Genomic DNA, 20,902 nt, shown 5'->3' with positions numbered 1-20,902 from the left:
AAATGCCTACAAACTCTAGCAACATCTCTAATGAGGTAAGGAGGCTGTGGGTTTTTGGTATTGTCAGGTTATCTAACTCATTAGAGGTCAGTTATATAAAGGGGTCATGCCAAGTTACCCGTTAGTGTTGTCAGAGGCAAGACAGATTCGTTATCTATATCATCTGCTGTCTGGATGAAACCATGTGGTGAAGGAACGATGAGTATTGTTTCATCATCAATTGTGGACTGATCAACTTGTTCCTCTATAGTAGGAGACTCCAGGTCCTATACAATTTAACAAGAGAAAAAGTGACAAAAGAAATCTGCTTTTAACTGCTTATAGTATTTCTTCTTTCCTACCACCTCCCCTTCTCAAATCCTTACTTAGCATTTTTAGAATTTTAGGCAAGTGTTGCTAACTTCAGTTCAACTTTTTAGATTCCCAACTACTATTTCTACATGGGGATTACTGGATTAATATTTTTTAGTAGAAACTATAATTAAGCTGAACAAGTTCTAATCATGCTTAATAATGAGCTAATTTTATGTGTTTGATTATAAGAACAGTCTATTTTAAAAAATCTTATGACAGAAATTGTAATGGATTCGAAACTGGAACTACTTTAGATGAAAAATTAAACATGACGGCCTTTTTATTTTGAGTAAAGATTGTTTTTAAGCCTTAAAAATTGTAATTTACCAGATTGGATAAAATTTAAACATTTTGTGGGGGTAAAATGGTGTTTTAATAATCTAACATTATTGTGATCCCCAAGGACTACCGGACTCATTGAAGTAAAAACATTAATGCAAATTAAGTCTTAAGTCTTAACACAATGAAATAAATGATACTTTACAACCCAAGAAGTATTTTAATGTAGGGGAATTAACATTAACATTCATTAACAAAATGAATGAATGAATGAAAGGCCATTTTCAAGTTAAAAAATGTTTTCAGGGCAGCGAGGTGGCACAGTGAATAGAACACCAGTCCTGACATCAGGAGGACCCAAATTCAAATATGATCTCAGACACTTAACATGTGTGACCCTGAGCAAGTCACTTAACCCCAATTGTCTCAGCAAAAAAACCGTTTTCAATTACATAAGTATGTGGTTTTAATTACTTCCCCATGAGAAACAAGTTAATGGCCAATAACTACTACAGAATCTAGTCAACCTTATACATTCTTTTAAAAGGAAATATATTCCGAGTTTCTGCCTGAGGCAGGCCTCCACCAAGTTGGATGGGATGGGTAAACAAAGCTGTTACTCCTTATTATCTTTTATCTCCAGCTCCTCCAGAAAAATCTGTTTCAAAGTACTCTTGATATCTCATGTGCTGGTTTTACTGAAAGGACATAAGCACTGGAAGACTTGACAAGGCTAAAGGCTTTCAGTATGCCTGTCAGTTTGCAGTTAGAAGAATACCATGGCCAATTCAAAGGAAGCATAATTAGTAGGCTGATCAAGAGGTCAATAATTCTTTGGTCATGGCAAGGTAGCCTCAATTCTGTGTGTAAAGTTGTTTAATGTTAGCTTCCACAGTGAAAGTTTTAGATAGAAAGGGACAAAGGATACTAAAAATGTTTCTAGACTTTTTATAATATTACTACTGTCATGTAACAAGTTGACACCAGGGCAGAAGAAAGTGAACCATACCAATGTTAACTTCCCTGCAATAAATGAGGTCAGGAAACAGGGAAGAAGCTGCAGGCAAACGGAAGCTCAAAATTTATCCTTGGAAAGACAAAGGAATTGAGAGTTGCTTTCAATGACATATCCAGATGGAACAGGAAATAAGATTTCACAGGACATTTTAGTCATCCTACCATGTGTAGGGCTCATTATAGGCTAAAGAATGAAAAAGCACCACTTTAAAATTACAACAGTTTATGCACTAAAGGTTTGTGCAATCCAACTTCAATATTTGATATGGGGCTATTCTCAAGAGCATTTCTAAGAAGGCATCAATGAGGACTGTACAGGATGAAAAGACAAGAATAGGTGTCTGATCTGCACGGCTGGAAGGATCCCAACTCCCTTCAAGTATCTCCTCAGTGCAAACCACTTGATAAATGTTGAATCCGAAGAATAGGATTCAAACTACTGGGGAGTGAAGGAAAGTTAAATGAAGGCAGCAGAGGAAATTATGAAGACAAACTTCTTATTTTCTGGTAAGACAGTGCTAGGATTCAAGGATCTGCAGTTAGAGGCAATTAAAAAGATGAGAATAAACTTTGTCAATAAAGGCTAGTAGGGTGGAAGAGACTCTTCCTCACCTTCCCTGTTGCCCAGTGACTTGACTAATATTGGGATAAGATGAGAAATGGATACTACGTGTAATGGGGGGTGGGGTGGGGAAAGGAAGTTTTGAGGGCATAAACTTGGCAGCAGCTTAAATGCTCATATTCCCAGCAAAGAGCTGTCATAAGAAAATCTCAATTTCTTATTCAGCAAAACTTTTAATTGAACAGTCAAGCATACATGTAAGGAATTTTAATCACTATGAATAACAGTCTGCTAATTTTGTTTTCATATAATAGGTAGCATTTATATAGCATCTACAGTATACTGAGCACTTTACAAATATTAGCAGTTCCTTTTTATAGCTGAGAAAACCAAGACAAAAAGAAGCTGAAAAGATTTGTCCAGGATCACACAGTATATGTTTGACTGAATGGGTCTTCCTCATTGTGTCACCAGCTGCCTAGGAATAGTAAATTATAAGTATAAAATCTTGAATATTGTTTCTATAGCATTGGAGGTTCTAATAGGAATGACTTTTTTCTGTATGCATATATTTAAAAAAAATGTTCTTTTTTTTTTTTTTTAAACATTACATTCATTTTTGGATATGGTACCCCAGCTTCATGAACCCCACTTGCTGCCAACACAAAAGAAGCAGAACTGAATTATGCTAAACAGATACAGAATATCTATAGTTAACCTAAAGATTCCCAAATGTAAAGATTTAGCTTTTGAAGTCAACTGGGAAAGTTGAACTTATCACAGCCGTAAGCCAACAATTTTCAAGCTACAAGGCACAAGGCAAGAGAAGCAATCTACGATATGCTTTTCCATCCTGGAAAGAGAAGTGACATTTAATGGTGTCCAGGCAGCCCAGGCATATAAATCCATTTCAAGATTTTCCTTAGAAAAATATTAAGAGTTGGCAAATGAAATTGCTGGACATACCATTAAACTACACTAGAAATCAGCCCTGAAATCATATATCCTTAAAAAGCTATTTCAGAAAAGGACAGGCATCTTTTAAGCTACCTCTGATATTCCCTATTTAATAGCTTCATACATGAACAGATTTTTTTTTCCTAATTAGCAAATATAAGAAACAAAAGCTTGCTTTCAAGCCATTCAGAATAAATGGTAATGTCACATTACCATTACCACTGGTTGGACAAAACTCGTGACAACTATGACATATAACAGGAACACAACCATCTTAAAGACTTGTATGATCCTCTCTTATACTTAGGCAGTGAGTGATGAAGTGGATACAGTGCTGGGACCAGGGGCAGAAAGACCAGAGTTCAAACCAAGCCAGACACTAACTAGTAACATGATCTTGGGACAGTTACTTAATCATTTTGCCTCAGTTTCTTCATCTGTAAAATGATCATAATAGCACTTACCTCAGGGTTGTTTTGAGGATCACATATAAAAATATCTTTAAAGTGCCCAGCATAATGCCTGGCATATAGGAGTACCCTATAAATGTTACTATTATCAATTTAGGGAGCAAAAGTATACATCATATGCCACTATAATCACCATTTCTGAAAGTAGAAAGGATTAGGAAAGATAGATAAGGTTAAAAAAAAAAATAATTTAAAAATAAAATGTACCAGCAATACCCCAAACTGGGAAATGTTAATATTTTGATGAAAGTTATCATTTAGCAAATGGTTTTTGGACAGCAATTACTTCTAATTATTTCCAGCCCAAGAGTCTGCCACTTTGGGGTATTAATCAAGCACTCACTATCGGGATTTTTACTCCTAAAGTGCTTTCTCACCTCAGTGACATAAGCACTGGCTAAAGCAGAAGGAGAATCCTCTTCTTGCTTGAGGTCTGACACAGAGATTTCTTCTGTTCTGACCATCATACTGTCTATTAGTTCAGTGCTATTCTGGTCACTAAACTTGGAGTCACAAGGGTCACTGAATGATGGAGTTTCACTGGTCAGTTTAGAGTGATGGATTTCATCTGGAAAAGTATCTGCAGGATCAGCTAAATCAGCCGACTGAATGTCAGTATCTACTGTTAATTCTGCCTGGGATATAGAAGAAGTGATGTCCTCCGTGGCAACAGTCCGAATGATGACACTTGGCGTGTGGCACTGTACGGTGACATTGTCATTTGTGTTGAGCAAATGTTCTGGCTATATTAATAAAAACACAACAAAAAAGGTCAGGAACAAAATGTGAATAATTGTTACACTCTGCTACAACTTAACAAATTTCATTTATAAGTAGTTCTTTACTTATAAACATTCGATATAGCAATGATCCATACTTGATAAACCATAGATACATGGGCATCCAAAATGTAATGCCTGAGGGAATTGAGGCCTTCTAAAGTGCACTTCTCTCTGGTGATCTTTCCATTGGCTCTCCTTACCCCAGTGTAAGTCCTTATAATTGCTAGGCATTCAAGTGTTCTTCCTGCCTCTAGTTGAAATAAAAAAGGTTGTTGGCTCTTTTCAGACCCTTTCTCTAGCTATTTCATATATTCAGCTTGGACCAAGATGACTCTCAAATCTGTATACCAAGCTCTTATGTTCCTTAGGAACACCAATATTATGGGTCCAACTAATTGCTCAACAATTTTACTTGAAAAATCCTGCAACTAACTCAAATTCAAAATATCTAAAGTTGAAGTCAAAATCTTCCCTCCAAAACTAGTCTAGTCCCTCCTCTCTATCTTGGTCAATGGTACCATCAGCCTCCTAATTTCAAAATCTTGGAATCATCTTTTACTCTACCTCCCATCTTCTTGGCCTCATTTCCAAATGATCACCAGATCCTAGTTTCTTCCTCACAATAGTTCTCCCATGTTTCTTCCTCTTCTGCCCACAACTAGGTCCTACCTTATGTCCTTTTCACATCCTATCTATGCTTTTTCCTTGCTTCAAGTCTCTTCTATTTTATACATCAATGCCCTATTAATCTTCCTTAAAAACAAAAAACCCACCTCTAACAGCTCACATCGTTATAACTCTAAACTCTTTAGATCTGATGTTCAAGATCTTTAAAAATTTGATTGATCTGAAACACTTCCTGTACTTCACCCATCCAAATACTATTTGAGCTTGAAGAGCCAACTCAAGCCCTTTTTCTATAAACCTTTTCTGATTACTAAAGCTCAGTGATTTCTTCCTCCTCTGAATTCTAAGAGAACCTAGTTTTGAAAGATCATTGCCAATTAATTGTGTAAAGTCTAATGATATATTTTCTCTTATTTTAATACTTTATTGCTATTTAAATTTCCACATTTATCATTTAGCTCCCTTAAGATATCTGTGGGGTTCAATGTATTGAAATGAATGCATTTTCCCAAAAACTACTATCAAAGTTGACTGTATAAGAAGGCAGACTACCTAAGATGAAGTGTACACTATGTTAGCTGTAAAAGACATAAAGGACAGGAATGATCTTTAGTAAAAGTAAGATATTAGAGAGATAACTTAAATGTGTAGGTGTTATTATGAAATATTCAAAAATTGAAGATAAGGTCTTCAGGATATTGGCTAGATCTTATATGAAGAATTTTTATTAGGACATGGACAAAAACAGTGTAGGATTGTGATCTGCTTGAATGGAAAGAATACTCAGTGATGTGCTCTGGGATTTACTGAAGCATGTTCTATGACAGGTGTCAAACTTAAGGTTTGTGGACCACATGTGGCCCTCAACATTCTGTAATGTGGCTAGAATCAGACTAACATGTAATCAGGAAATGCTTAACGAAATAAAAATACAATAAAACATAATGTTAATTTGTGGTTTTCTAAGTTAGTGCAGCCTACAGGGGAATCTTTCTATTTTGAGTTTGACATCACACTTTTCTTTGGTACTATTAACATTTTAGTTGAACTTTTATTATAGGTTAAATAGAGTTTTTGTAACATAGCCACCATGGAGAAATTTTTTTTATGGAAAAATTTATCTTGAATTACAAATAGCTAATTTTAGAACAAGCTTTGGAAATGTAACCTGTTTACAAGATGTGAACTATCTGTGCTAACCTTAGAACTCAGTGAGTTCTATTGATTTGAAATTTGAAACTAAAATTAAATTTAAAATTTAAAATATGAAAACTCAAGGTGTCTGCCTTCTTACAAGTTTTATGAACACTACATACAGATAAGGCATGTACAATAATCTGCTCTGGTGAAGCAGGTGCAGCAGTGGTTGTCAAAGTCACAGTGGGACTGGCAGTCAGTGTTAAAGGAAGGCCTTGGCTTGAGCTTGTCTGAAGCAAGTAGGTGCCTGGAGTTCCAGTAGGTTGTAAATGGAAAGACTAAAGGAAGAAGAAAAATACAAGTAAGCACAAAATTGTCCATTTACTGATTAATTCAACCTTGACAAACTAGCCAGGACTGAAAAAAATGTAGTTTACCAAGAACACAGTCATTTTCCTCCCAGTATAAGTTAAAGATTAATGGTATTCTTACTGAGAAATGTCATTATTCATGTTGATATCTATTTTCTATATCTGCCTTTTAGGTGCAGCATACTACCGAATTGTTGGACTTAGTCTTGCTTGATTCCTCTTCTGGGTCACAGTAGTATTGGCGTTGTGATGTCAATACTGAGTCACTGAAATCTGCGTATCTTCAAACATCTACTGACCCCTGTTACAAACAAAATTCTGTTCCTTGGTTTAGCAGCATAAAAGACTGGATCAAATCAACTTTTTTTAATCTAAGAATTTTAATTTAATTTAATTCATGTCTTGAGGACATGAATTTCTTTTAGCACCATTTCTATTGGTGAGAAAAATGAGATACATAGACTAAGCTAATCCACACAGATAATTAGTTGCTTTGTCCAAGGAATTGTACTGTCTTTCTGCTAAGATCCTATCTATTTTTGATCTCACAATAAAGGAAATAAAAATTTAGTCTTGTGTACTTATCTAAAATTTTCCTTTCTTACATTTTCTCTGTAATGGCTACAGTAAAGAAGCTAACATGGGATACATAAGTTTTGAAAGTTCTATTTCTGGTATCAAACTGAATTATTTCCCCTGAATAATTATGTTATGCTTCACATAGAGACAAGGGATGACACTGTTAACGATTAAGTAACATAAATTAATACTTTCTTTCAAATATAAGATATAGACATAGACAAAGCAGTATTTTATTAAATAAAATGTTACCTTCCAACCAGTTTATTACTCATTTACCCATAAATGGGGCAACATAGATAATGGGAAAGGAAAATTTTGGGAGATAGTCCTCATCAGTTGATGATGCTTGTCCTACATCATACTTCTACCTTCATCACAACTAATAATTTTTTCCCTTTTTTGGCAAGGCAATAGGGGTTAAGTGACTTACCCAGGTTTGAATAGCTAATAACTATTAAGTATCTGAGGCTGAATTTAAACTTGGACCTCTTGCCTTCAGTATTGGTGTTCTATGTATTTTACCATCTGAGTACACCCTTCCCCCCAATAACTAACAAATTGTTAGATAAAACTAGGGTACATCTTTTACTTAAGGAAACAGATTCATAAATCAGTAATGAATTCCTATTGGAATATTTTGCATTAAACCAGATCTACATATTGAAAAGTGAGGTTTCTCCCTGGTTCATCCACAGAAAATAAAATTAGCCAAGAACCCAGCTATGCTAAGCTCTAGTGCTTTGTTTTCTTACACTACTTTACTTGATTCCAGCTTTCGTGGAAAAATATTTGTGAGTTGGAGAAATGGACCGATATGGTAAATGTAGTTACTGTTCCCAGAAAAGCTATAATTTTTGCCCAAGTTCACACAATTAATTATAACAACTGGGACTGAAACCCAGGTCTCCTAATCAAGTGCTTTCTACAACACCATACTCTTAATTATTTTTTAAGAGAAAAAATATGCAATGCAAAGTTATTTACTCAGGGGGACATGACTAAAAAAGAGTACTGTTGAAGGAAAAAAAATCAACAGTAAGTACAGGAGATAGTGTAGCTCCTGCCCCTTAACCTTACAAAGTTTCTTTTAGAGAAATCAAGATAGTTTGTACACATACCCCTGAAAATACATTAATATTTTGGTTGTACCAATTTGTTCTTATTTCTCACCCTGTATCAGATGGTAGAAAAAAGTGGTCTGGGGTTTCTACCCTTCTCCCAACAACTAACTATAACTCCTTTTCTGTAAAATGAAGGTATTCAATTTAATAAGCTCTTTCAGTTCTAGAATACTCTGAAAGTAGTATTCTCCTTTATTGCTAAAAAAAAAAAAAAAAAACAAAAAAAAAAAAACAAAAGAGAGAGAGAGAGAGGGAGAGGCATTTTATGTTATTACTTTATTATTCTTACAAGTTAATGTTTTGAATTTCCCACTGAAGAGTGACTTGATGAGTCACAGTAAATTTTATTTTCAATAAGGAGTTGTTAAAAACAAAGACTAAAGAATAGATATTACTTACTGGAAGAATCTCAAACGCCTGTAGTGTGCCACTGTTTAGTGTTATGGTTTCAGAGTCGACAGAAGCAGCAGGGGATTCTGTTGAAGCTATAATAAAAGCAAAAAGAAGGGGAAAAACTCACTTGTAGGTAGCCAAGTACTAGGATTATTCAACGAAGAAGAACACAAAATAAAATACCTCTGACAATGATAGACATAGAAGAAAGCTATAATAAAGGGATTTTATAGAATCTCAAAATTGGGAAAAAACCTTAGAAGTCAACTAGTTCAACTAAAATTTAATTGAGAATATCTTCTAAAACATAATATATACAAATGGTCACAAAGTATTTATATATAGACATTCACTGGGGGAAGGAGGGATGAAGACAGGGATGTAAGAAAGATAAGTCACTGCTTTCTAAAGCAACCTAGACCATATATGGATAGCTCTGTTTTGAAGTGTACCCTTTAAAACTGTAACAACGATAAACTAACATTTATATGGCATTTCAAGGTCTGTAAAGTGCTTCACATCATTTAACAAGCATTTATCAAGTGCTTTTCTCATGTGATCTTCACAGCAACCCTATGAAGTAGCCTGTATTACCATCCCATTTTAGAGATGAGAAAACCAAGGCTTAGAGAAATTCAGTGACTTCCTTAGGATCTCACAGCTAATGTCTGAAATAGGATTCCAAGCTCAGATTTTCCTTATTCCTGATTCCACTGTGCCACTCAACTGCTCATGAAAACTTAATTTGGCCCTTTGGAAGCAAAGCAAAATAAATCTTCACATGAAACTCTATCATATACTTAAGACAGTGATCTCCTACTCCCCCCCCCCAATCTTCTCTTCTCTATGTTAAACATCCCCAGTTCTTTTCAACTGAGTTATCCAGCTTAGACAATGTTCCAGTATTTCTTAAGGTAAAGATAAACAAGTAGTGAGGAAAGAGCATTAAGGCTATCCTAAAAGTGACAGAAAGGTTCCATAATCAATGTTTTTATCCTAGACATTGCAAAACCCACAAAAGACATGGTATAATTTCAGAAGGAGACAACATGCAGTCCAGATTCAGATGCAATTAAAAACTGGTTTGAAATGGACTTTTCCTATATATCATTTTGTTTGGTATAATTCTACTACATTTTATCTCTACTATGGGTCAGGTCATAAGAGAGGAATAGGATCTATTTATATATTTTATATAAACTGCAAATTACATATATAAACATGTATACAAAATAAAAGAAAAAAAATTATATGTAGTATATGTATGAGTATACACATATGTACAACAGAAATCTACTGGAGTTAAATGATATGTCTTGAGATCACATTTTATTCATCTGAATTGTACCAACCCCAGGAGAACCATCTCAAGGTATAAGTGAAAGCTTTTAGTCAGTCAATATGGTTTTATTTTATTTACTTACCTACCATGTGCCAGACACTTTGCAAAGGATTGATGATACAAAGAAAGGCAAAAAGACAGGCCCAGATCTCAAGGAGTTAAACAACATGCAAACCACTATATATAGATAAGATATACAGAGGATAAACTGAGGATAACCGAGGGAAGATATATGCAATCAGGAAAGGCTGACATTTTGAAGGATATCAATTATTTCCAGCAATTCTATCCAGCAAAATAGAGATTAATTCAGATAATGGAAAGCCTTAGGCAAGAATTCACTATATATGTTTATAATCTTAAAATGCTTCTCTTATCAAGCTAAATTACTGATTTTATCTCTGACTCCTCTAGAGAACAACTACCTATAAATATTTTGAGTAGTATAAAAAACTGTAAAAAAAAGATCAGGAGGTATTATTAGCTTCTCGTGCTATACAATATTTATTATGATATCCTACAACCAAAGAACTCTGCTTCTGAGACACAGGGTATTTAGACAGTATTTATAAAAATCCCTAATATCTTCTTTAGTGTTCATTCTGGTCTTTCAGTAGCCTACTTGCAACTAAAAGTAATCCTCAGTTTTTTGGGCAGCAGTTCTAATTGCTTCACAATTTTTCTTAGGTTTGGGGCAGATGACCAGAAGTTAAACAGAGGAATACTTAATGCTGTTCCTACTGATGCTCAGTCAGAAGCAAATAACACCAATTCAAAATTGCTTTGGGACTGACAACAGGACCTGTGATTTCACTGGGACTGGGAAGTTTTGGGTCAAGAAACTCCTATCAGTGCAGATTAGCATCTTTTCTCTTGAGAGGTGCCTAGAGCATCACTAGTTGAAGTGGTTTATCTACAGTTATGCAGACAGTATTCCAGAAGTGGCACTTGAACTCAGGTCTTCCTGGCTTTAAAACTGGCTCTCTTTCCATTATGCCACAGTGTCTCTTTAGTAACATGTGTAAGACTAAAGAACCCTAATGTATTCTGTTGGACACATGTTTATTCCTCTCATGCCATTAATGGTACCAACAGGTTCAATTTTATGGAGATATGGTGTAATTAGAATACATTTTAAGATGCAGCTCAAGCATCACCTCCTCTATAAGCTTCTTCCTGATCTCCTCAGTTGCCAGTACTTCACCTACCAAATTACTTTGAATTTATTTTGTAAATGCACTTTGTGTATATATTCATTTTATATATTACATGCATATTGTCTCTTCTAAGAGAATGTAAACTCTTTAAAGTCAGGAGCTCATTCTCCTACATGCCCGGCATATGCCAAGTGCTTAATCAATTGTTATTAACTGGTTGGTATGAGGGGAAAGATACTGCTTATGCCCATGGAAGGGTAGGATCAGCCAACATAGGTCATGACTCTGGTTGCCATGATTTTTAACCCAGTGACTGAAGACCAGTACCTTTATTATTTTATGCTTTAGGTGCCCTCATTTGTCAAAAAAGATTGAGTAACAATTCATGAGACTAAGAAATACAAAATTCTTTGTAAAAATAAAAAGAACTGTGCATTTAACAGCATTATTATTTACTTTTTTTTGCTATATAAAAAAGGCAGATAGAAAATATCAGTGCCAACTTTCTCATTTTTATTAGAATGACTTGTATGTATAAGTATATCCTTAAAATAGAAATAGTCAGGTTCCTCTTAACAATTTACTATATCCCATCATAATTTAAAAGACACAAAATTGATGGAAAGGAGCACAAGAACCTGTTGTGCTTATTTTCTATTGATTATATATATATATATATGAAAGACACTCCCACCTTGCCTCTGCCTCTGAAATCCCTAGTATCCTTTTAAAGCTTAGCTGAAATGCTGCCTCCTAGGAAACATGACTCCTGACTGTTCTGAATGCTTCCTCCTCCAAACTTATCTTTTCAAAATTTTGTACATATGTACTTTATGTGTTGTTTCCCTGAATAGTATGTAAGATTTAATGTTTCATTTTTGGCTTTGAATCCTCAAGACGTAGTACAAGACTGGAGAAATAGCTGGCACTTAATAAATGCTAGTTGAATAAATGCTAGAGGGGGAAAAAAAAAGCTCTCTTCCAACAAACAGGTTCTTCTGCATATATAGAGGTCATAACAATATTCTGATAAACATAATCACAGAAGAGATGGCATTTAGTACACTAAAGATATTGTCCAGTGTTACAGGGAATGTTATATGCAAGGTCCAAATAGAAGAGTGATTCCTTATAGATGGTAAGATCTTTCAGATAACGGCATCAAATCTCAGGGGGTACTTTAAAAATATCCAGAGTCACTCAAAAGAAGCCAGCACAACAGTTTATAAAGGAAAAACCAGGTGGATAAAAACATACCTATCATTCAACCTAAGAGAAGCAGTTAGATGGGCAGCTTATTGCATTAGTCCATAAAAACATAATAACAATAATAGCAGCTAACATTTTCATGGCACTTATTATGTGCCAGGCACTATGCTAAGTGCTTTACAAGTATTATCTCATTTGATCCTCATAACAATCATGGAAGAAAGGTGTCGTTATGATTCCTTTTACAGATGAGAAAATCAAGGCAAACAAAGGTTAAGTAACTTGTCCAGGGTTATATTGCTATAAGTGTCTGAGGTAGGATTGGAATTCAGGTTTTTCTGTCTCCAAGGCCAACGTTTAACACTGCACCACCTGTCTCAATCCAAGATACATTTATCTTGGAAAGGTTTAGCTGACTAACTGAAAACACATAGGCCCTAGAACTGAAGACTAAGAATAGAATGGGTTAGATAGTATTTCACTGTATAGAAATTGGGCAGCCCTTTCAATGATCCTGAACCAATCCCATCTTTTTGATGTCAATACTCTCTCATTCTATATTGTTAAAAATCTTGGAACTGAAAGGGCTATAGAAATACGTGATGGGCATAAGAAAAATGAAGCACATTTCTAATGATGACCCTACCTATTGTGCAAGAGGAGGCACGAGAGATCTGTATCATCTAAGAAATGCATGATTGGAATAGCAAGTACAATAGTAATGGAGTCAAAGTAGGAAATAACAGGACAATTCAAATCCAATGCAGAGAATGCTAACAGGTTTAAAAGAAGTTCACCAGCCCTTTGGAAAGGATTTGTGGAGAACATGGAAGAAATCCTCATCCAGGATGAGAAGGCCTGGGAGGTTATGATTTGCATTGATGGAAAGAATACTCATTTAATGAGATTGCATCCAAAATATTATTTTATTCCCAGAAAGCAGTTTACTAGTTCAGCATTAATTCTATCTTCACTTATATAGATCACAACTCCTACATATTTTAGTAAATAATTTAATGAATTACTATAGGTGAAAACAATTATCACCTCTTAGCCAATCTTTTGTGGTGCTTAGCTAGGCTGGTCCTTGTTAGCTTGATACTTGAAACGTTTAATTATTTGAGCCCTGTTGTGAGTTTGTGCTCTACTGGCATAGACTTTATAAGAAATATTTTTTAGCAAATGAGAAGTTTAATAAATGCCAAAAAGTCCATGTAATCCACTTTTATGCTAAATTGCTGAACTTTTTACCCTGATATGCTCATGCCAATTTCTTCACCTCTTAAAATCCTATCTTGTATATTTATCTCACAGACCAAGCTTCTTTTTTAAACCTTTCCTGATTTACCCTAATTGATATGCTTTTTTCTGTCTTTTGAACCTATTTTATAAGCACTTTCTAACTATCTTTTCTGATCTTGTTACATTTTTTGTACTATGGCGACTTAGTGTTATAAAATATAATGTTCTTGAATGAAGGAACTGAGTCTTAAGTGTTTTGATTCCATACAGTGCCTTGTACGTGTTTTGTGTAGAAAAAGTGTTCAACTAATATTTGGTGAATTGTATTAAAGAAATTCTTCAGTTCCGAATTATATAAAATCATAGTTGAGTAGTGGAGATGCCAAGGGCACAGATGACTCCAGTATCTACCATTCTGTTATCTGGATAAACATTTTCTTAAGTACTTTCAAACATGTAATTTCATTTCATCTTTATTGACCTATAGTATGAATTCCATTGAACAGAGATAGAAATTGAACTTACAGAGTAATTAAGTGATTTCTTTGATGTTACAACTAGCTAGTGACAGAATAAGAAAGAGAACATAGATCTTCTAAGTTGGAGCCTACTAGTATTCTGCTTTTATTTAATATCTAAAAAAAAAAAAAAAAATCCCACCAGTAACACATAAGCAAAACTAAGTAACAAGATCTCTTAAAAAAAAAAAAAAAAAAAAAAAAAAAAAAAGATTCTGATGATGGAAAGATACTAAGTTGTGTACAGCACAGCACACCCTAGGAATTGACCAAAAATCCCCATCTATACAAGTATTGCTCACTTCCCATAAGTTTTAAAAGATCAGAGAATGAAGGGTTTTTATAGAGGCCACATAATTCCTTGAAAAGGAATTTCCTCTAGAATATCCCTAAGAACTCATAAAGAAACTTTACCTGAGGATCTCTTGGTGAGGGAGAATCATACTATTCCCTAAGAAGCCCACTTCTCTTTTGAACTTCACTAAATATTGTCTACAAAAGAAGCTAAGGACCACACAGAAACACTAATATATAAAAGCATAACAATTGGTTTCTTGGCATAAAAGAATGCCCTAACATGATCTCTGGATGAATGTTTACTCCCCTCTTTCAACTTACTTCTTAAGCTCATTCTCAATTTGTGATTCTTTGTTGAGTTCTACCCAAAGGAATGCTAATGCTAATACTAACTGTACTTCCTTGCCAGATTTGATGGCACAAAATCATTTATTAATTAAAGTAAATCTGGAGTTCTACAGAATGCATATCTGGGCTTCAGGGAAGTGTTCTGTTATGAGGGCAATTGGTATGAGACTGCCTCATGCTTCACTGAAAAAGTTAGGGTCGGCCTTAGGGAACTCCCTCTCCTCTCCAAATCTACACTTTAAACCAACCTCAGCTTTTGCCCTTTACCCTAGCTTCAGGGAATAAGATGGCCTTTCTTGTCAATGATACCTCTTCTTGTACCATTAATTACAGCTCTTCCCATCTCCAGAAGCCTGAAATTATCTTCTCTCTCTCTATAATTTTCAACTTGTCTTTATCTGCTAGCTCTTTTCCTGCTGCCTACTTACATGCCCATCCTTTAAAAAAACAAAAAAACAAACAAAAAAAAACCCCATACATGACTTGATCCATCAGACCCGCATGTTTATATATCCTATATATGTTTATATATTTCTCTTCCCTTGCAAAACCAAATTCCTAGAAAAGCTAATCAACACTTGCCATCTACATTTTCTTTCATTGTTTCTCAAACTTTTGCAAACTAGGTTACATTCTCTCTACCTGATTAAGTCTTTCTTCCCCAGAGTCACCAATGGCTTCTGTACTAACATATTCCAGTCTTTTTTTAGTTCTCATTTTTCCTAATCTAATCCTTTCCTCTTCTCTCTGGGTGTTCATGTCAAGGCTCTGTCTGCATAGCTCAGTGAGCTTTCTTGGATCCTTTTCCTCTCTCTCCCCACACCATCTCCCCATTCTCTCTCTAGGTGATCACATCAGCTCCCTTGCATTTACTCATCATTTTTATGCAAACACTTCCCAAATCTATGTAATTAGCTGTCTACTTTCTCCTGAGCTTTTCTGCATTTCCTATTTTCTGTTTGATATCTTGGGGACATCGCATTGACATTATGATACAACATGTTCAGAAGAAAATTATTTTCCTTCCTAAACTGTCCCCCTTTATATTACCAGCGTCTAGCACAATGTCTAACACACAGCAGACACTTAATAAATGCTCCCTGGTCAAGTGCTATTAAATTCCTAGTTTCCTGTCATAAGAAAACCTTCCTGCTATCTAGATCCTTCTTAGTGTCCTTTTAAGCAATTACTGACTAACTAACTGATTTTTAAAATCCCGCCCTCTCCAAATGCTTTTAAATGATGAACTTCTGAAAATGACTATAAATTTCCTAAAAGTTTGCAGGATCATTTTTTTGACTCATTTAGACTTTGATAACTCAAGAAGTAGCATAGAGTGCCAGATCTAGCTGGAATCTGGAGAGGAATAGACTTGAAAACTGCCTCCAACACTTCCCAGTTGTGTGAACATGGGAGATTCACTTAACTTCTCTAAGCTCCAGTTTCTTTAACTATAAAATGGGGATAAAAATACCTACTATCATTACCTATCTTTCAGAATTGCTGTGAAGATCAAATGGAAAAATGTATATAAAGGTCTTTATAGACCTCAAAGCACTACATTAGCTATTATTATTATTATTATTGTTATTAACAGTACAAGTCAGTCACAAAGTGAAGACACTTACAAACATGGGTGATCTGGACAGGAATCTGCAAAGCTGTCATGGGACTTGGAGAGATGCCCGTATTCTCCTCCAAGCGGGCAACTCGGATCTGAACATGCTGAACACTTGAATTGGTATTAGTGTTTGGAACTCCGGGGCCTGATTTGTTCTCCGAAAGTGTTGGATTGTTTTTTTGGTTCTCGTGCAACTGTTTAAGACCTTTTATCAAGACTGAAGGGAGATGGGTAGACAAAAAGAACATTGATTCGCCGACATCACCATCTATGTAGCAAGGGAGGTGGGAGGAAGGGATGAAGTGAGGAGGGAAAGTATTTGGAATAAATAGTTTGTTCAATAGATATCAAATTTTATATATATATATATATATATACACACACACACAGTAATGAAACATTTGAAAAAAATCACATTTGCTAATGTTTCTTAGCTAAGTAAATTTTTATTAATGAAATATCAATGTTGTCTTTATCATTTAACACTTAAATATTAGAAACAGATATTGTGAAATTTATGAACCAAGCTGTCTGGGGCATTTCATTACTAGTAAAATGATTTTTTTGGGGACAGCATTCTTTGAGAAGGATACTACACATTTCAGATGATATTTTTATCATAAAATTAATGAACTTAGTATGGTTAGATACTTTAGGATATCTGACCTAGCTTTCTGGTTGATCACATCCCCTCATGGTAGCTGGTAATGTAACCTTGGCATTAGAAGAAGAAAATGGCAAATTCTTTCCATTCATGGAATCGCAGTTATAAAGGGCTTGTACAAAAGGTTATCTTCTCTTATTTATGACAAGCTGTCTTGTTTCCTTTCCCTTTCTTCTACTAAGGGTACATATTTCGCTTAGTTTCATGTTATATAATTACCATGAATCATTTTGCATTAACTCCTGATTTTATTTTCTTTTTTCTTTTTTTTTTTTTCCTGAGGCTGGGGTTAAGTGACTTGCCCAGGATCACACAGCTAGGAAGCGTAGAGTGTCTGAGACCAGATTTGAACTCGGGTCCTCCTGAATTCAAGGCTAGTGCTCTATCCACTGAGCCACCTAGCTGCCCCAACTCCTGAGTTTGAAAAGCTACAGTTAAATGGTTCATCAGTGAACCATTTATTATTTCATTTCTTTTTTTTTTTTTTTTTTTGCAGGGGGGGGGATCGGCAAGATGTTAAAAAGGGGGTAATAACTTTAATCAGCATTCAAAACGAACAGATTATAGTTCAATTTACCAATGAAAATCTGAGTCTAACAGATCAGTTTGTGAATGGGGAAAAAAAAAATGTTGTTATGGGGGCAGGGGCATAGAAAGTTGAACATATTGGTATAACTGACTTTAATCATAATCTCATATGAAAACCTGGAATTTACACAAGAGAAACTAAGGTGTAAAAATTTCTTTTTAAAATGTTCTAGAAAATTAATTTATTTTCTATAAAATGAGTAAAATTAGGACTTTAAATAGCAAGCTTCCTCAGGTTATCTTTAGTGATACAGCTGACTAAAGACTGATTTAACACTGATTTTTAAATATGTGAAATTTAATTTATCTTTACAAACAAATGCCATGAACTTCTAATTTTAGAAGCTTTAGGTAATTTCAAAAACATATTAAACCCTTTTTTTGAAGAAAATGAAAAATATTATTTATAGCTCAGAACTATAGATTAAATAAAAGATGGGAACATTGAAAGTTCCAATTCTAACACAAGTTGAATGACTGCAGCTCCTGCATTGACTCAATCATTTCTGAGCACATGATTAATTAGGCACGACAGAATTATTATCATTATATTTCAGGAAAAAAATGGTAAAAGAAATAGGTTTCCTTTCAGTATTAACCAGTTGAATTAAGAATTAAAGTTATGCTTCTCTTAAATGAGATGCCCTTCCATCCAGCAACAGAAAATTAGAATAAACTTTCTATTTTCAGCCCTAGTGATAAGCATTTTATGAACATACAGGATCCTTAATGACAACAATGTGTCTACTATGACAACAGAATGAAAGGGTAGGCACAACTAATTAATACATTACCGGGGAATGAAACATCCTTGTGATTTGCTATCTGCCTTTTGATGGTCCACCATTTACTTCGGAGCCATTGTGGTGAACGAACACTGCTCCATCCCTCGGCTAGTAGATCCCAGTTTATATCATTTTCATCAGCCACATCAAGCTCTGCTATCCTGATGGGTTACAAAAATGGGTGTCTGTTAGGTGCTGCCCTTTGGAACTAATGGAAACCCTACCCATATTTGTGTTTTCTATAATTGCCCAGAAGTAGTATGGCATTGGAGATCATGGGAAATGTAAGATGTTAACAAGATGGTACTGCCAAATTGTTGGGGAAAGGATTCCAGATGTAGGCCAGATGTTCCAGAGCTATAATTAATGATTTTAACTGTAAATGAATACAAAGTTTTATGAGTTCAAATGTATCACTGTGCAGGTAATTTAGAGTTATTTAGAATTTAGAGTACTACCAGAGCCAAATTTTAATTGTGCTCTGTACTTGGTTCATAGTATGACTCTGAACAAGAACTTTTTCTAGATCTCAGTCCTTCCAACTAGTGATTTATAATGGAGAAACATTGTAAAATGAGTTATTTGTAAAAAAAAAAAATCAACCAGACAGACAAAAAAATCTCAACATAAAAAGCATTATATAAAGAGGTATGACTATATTTTGAGATTAGGATGAAGTAAGAAGCATAATTAGACTGAATGTCAGTATTGAATGAATAATATGGCACTAAATTCTTCAAAGCCTTGTCCTTGCCTACAAGTTTCATAAACCACTCAAGTCATTCAGTTTTAAAGTTAAGTGGTTTAAAAAAAATCTTTAAATTAAGAAAAACATTTTACTATCTAAAGAACTAATATAGTAATCAAAAGTCTTGTCTCTACAGGTATCCAGTTCACATATAGGCCAGGATAGCCGAATTGTCTAAATAAGGTTCTCTATATTTTAAAGCTATATACATCTTGGATGAAATGGAGGCTTTTTTTTTTTTTTTTCAGTCTAGTTTTTCATGACTAGGACTCCTTTCTTGGCAGCATCAGCAGAGCAGCCAAGGATTGAAGGGCGTGGAGACTGAACAACCCTCTTCCCCCTAACCATGGTCCCTCCAGGCCAGGGCTGAGGCACAATAATTAATGGGACAGTGGAAAAGCTTACACTGCCGCTGCCTGTGCCGTACCTGTTCTGTGGATAGAGAGGACTTCAGTCTCCAGGCCTTCAATCTGGTACCTTGCACGGGCACTAAATTCACTAAAAAGGAACAGAACACAAAACAAAAAATAGCTCAATATGAAATATTTAGGAACTCAAAATGAATCAGGTCACTGTGGGAAGGATGATTTTCCGACTTTAAATATCCAAGGAAGTAGAAAAAAAAGATGGCCAATCAAGACTTTATAAGTCACAATAAATGGTAGGAAACAAACCTCAAGATGAGATTGATTTCATCCTCTTTGGTCCACTCTGTTCCCCCACTCTGTTTCCAGTTCAGGTAGTTGAGCCACTTTGAGCGACACTGCTTTTCTGAGCGGGTCCCGACTCGTTCAGCCACAGCTGCCCAGGACACTCCCTGTGTGACGATGTCACCTGGCTCCGTACTTGTCAGTTCGTGAACTACTTCTGCCAGCCTTTTCTCCTCCTCTTCTGTCCACTTACCTGAAAAAAGGAAATCATCTAGACTATCATCACTATTTTGCCTCCTGGTTGGTGTTTTTTTGCAAAGCAGAGATTCTTCACTACACATGCAAGGTTTGAAATAAGCACAATAATACTTCCTGGACAATCCAATTAGAGGTTGCCAGATATACCTATATCAATGGTAACATTTGCCCCAATGTGTTAAATGTATTAACAAACATTAACATTCCCAAGGACAGCAATCAAAATGAGCCCAGCTAAATCTGAAGACAGAAAAGCTGACAAAATGCACAATTACTGTTTGTTGTACACTTTCCATGCAATTCTATGTACCTCCTATATAAAAACCTACTCAGAAACTTCCTTCAATTTAAAATTATATAATGTACAATGTAAAGAACCCAAGAAGGGGTTAAAAAGGAATGTATAATACTGGCTATAGATAAGGGTCTCTGTATAGTTCTGGTTAAGATCAATGATTTCCAGTCTGTCAAAATGGAATAGGATGACTAGACATTGAGAACAACTGGGTAATTAAGTTTGTCATAATACTATTCATGACAGTCTTGTAATTTCTTTTGAGCTATTCTGTACCTCATTTTGTATCAATAGGATATTGCATATTTTACGAGACCAAAAGTAAGTTATGCCTATATGCTGCCTACTTGAAATTAGGACACTAAGGCTGGACAGCTCCTTTTTGGTCTAGTCTAATAAACAGAAGTGATCAGAAGCACAGAATTTCAGAACTATAATGGATTCCCCCCCCACCCCCCGAGGCACTTGGGGTTAAGTGACTTGCCCAGGGTCACACAGCTAGGAAGTGTTTAAGTGTCTGAGGCCAAA

General features: G+C 35.1%; 1 protein-coding gene across 7 annotated transcripts in view; it reads right to left on the bottom strand.

Moving 5' to 3' along the window:
• DMTF1 (cyclin D binding myb like transcription factor 1) overlaps positions 1–20,902 on the bottom strand; it is a 54,750-nt gene that overhangs the window by 1,601 nt on the left and 32,247 nt on the right. For 4 of the 7 annotated variants that reach the window (XM_074268543.1, XM_074268549.1, XM_074268544.1 and 1 more), the window contains 7 exons: positions 19,846–20,074; positions 18,433–18,584; positions 16,394–16,654; positions 8,659–8,744; positions 6,365–6,523; positions 4,017–4,382; positions 119–266 (listed from right to left, as the gene is read on the bottom strand). In XM_074268543.1, coding sequence (XP_074124644.1) covers positions 119–266; positions 4,017–4,382; positions 6,365–6,523; positions 8,659–8,744; positions 16,394–16,654; positions 18,433–18,584; positions 19,846–20,074 — 1,401 coding nt within the window. The remainder of the gene's footprint in view (positions 1–118; positions 267–4,016; positions 4,383–6,364; positions 6,524–8,658; positions 8,745–16,393; positions 16,655–18,432; positions 18,585–19,845; positions 20,075–20,902) is intronic. The other 3 variants (XM_074268545.1, XM_074268546.1, XM_074268547.1) reach the window with 3 other exon arrangements.

This window comes from Sminthopsis crassicaudata, chromosome 5 (assembly GCF_048593235.1).
Source record: "Sminthopsis crassicaudata isolate SCR6 chromosome 5, ASM4859323v1, whole genome shotgun sequence".
Lineage (NCBI taxonomy): Eukaryota > Metazoa > Chordata > Mammalia > Dasyuromorphia > Dasyuridae > Sminthopsis > Sminthopsis crassicaudata.
Note: the sequence above shows the minus strand (reverse complement) of the source record. Positions and strands in the feature narration are given on the sequence as shown.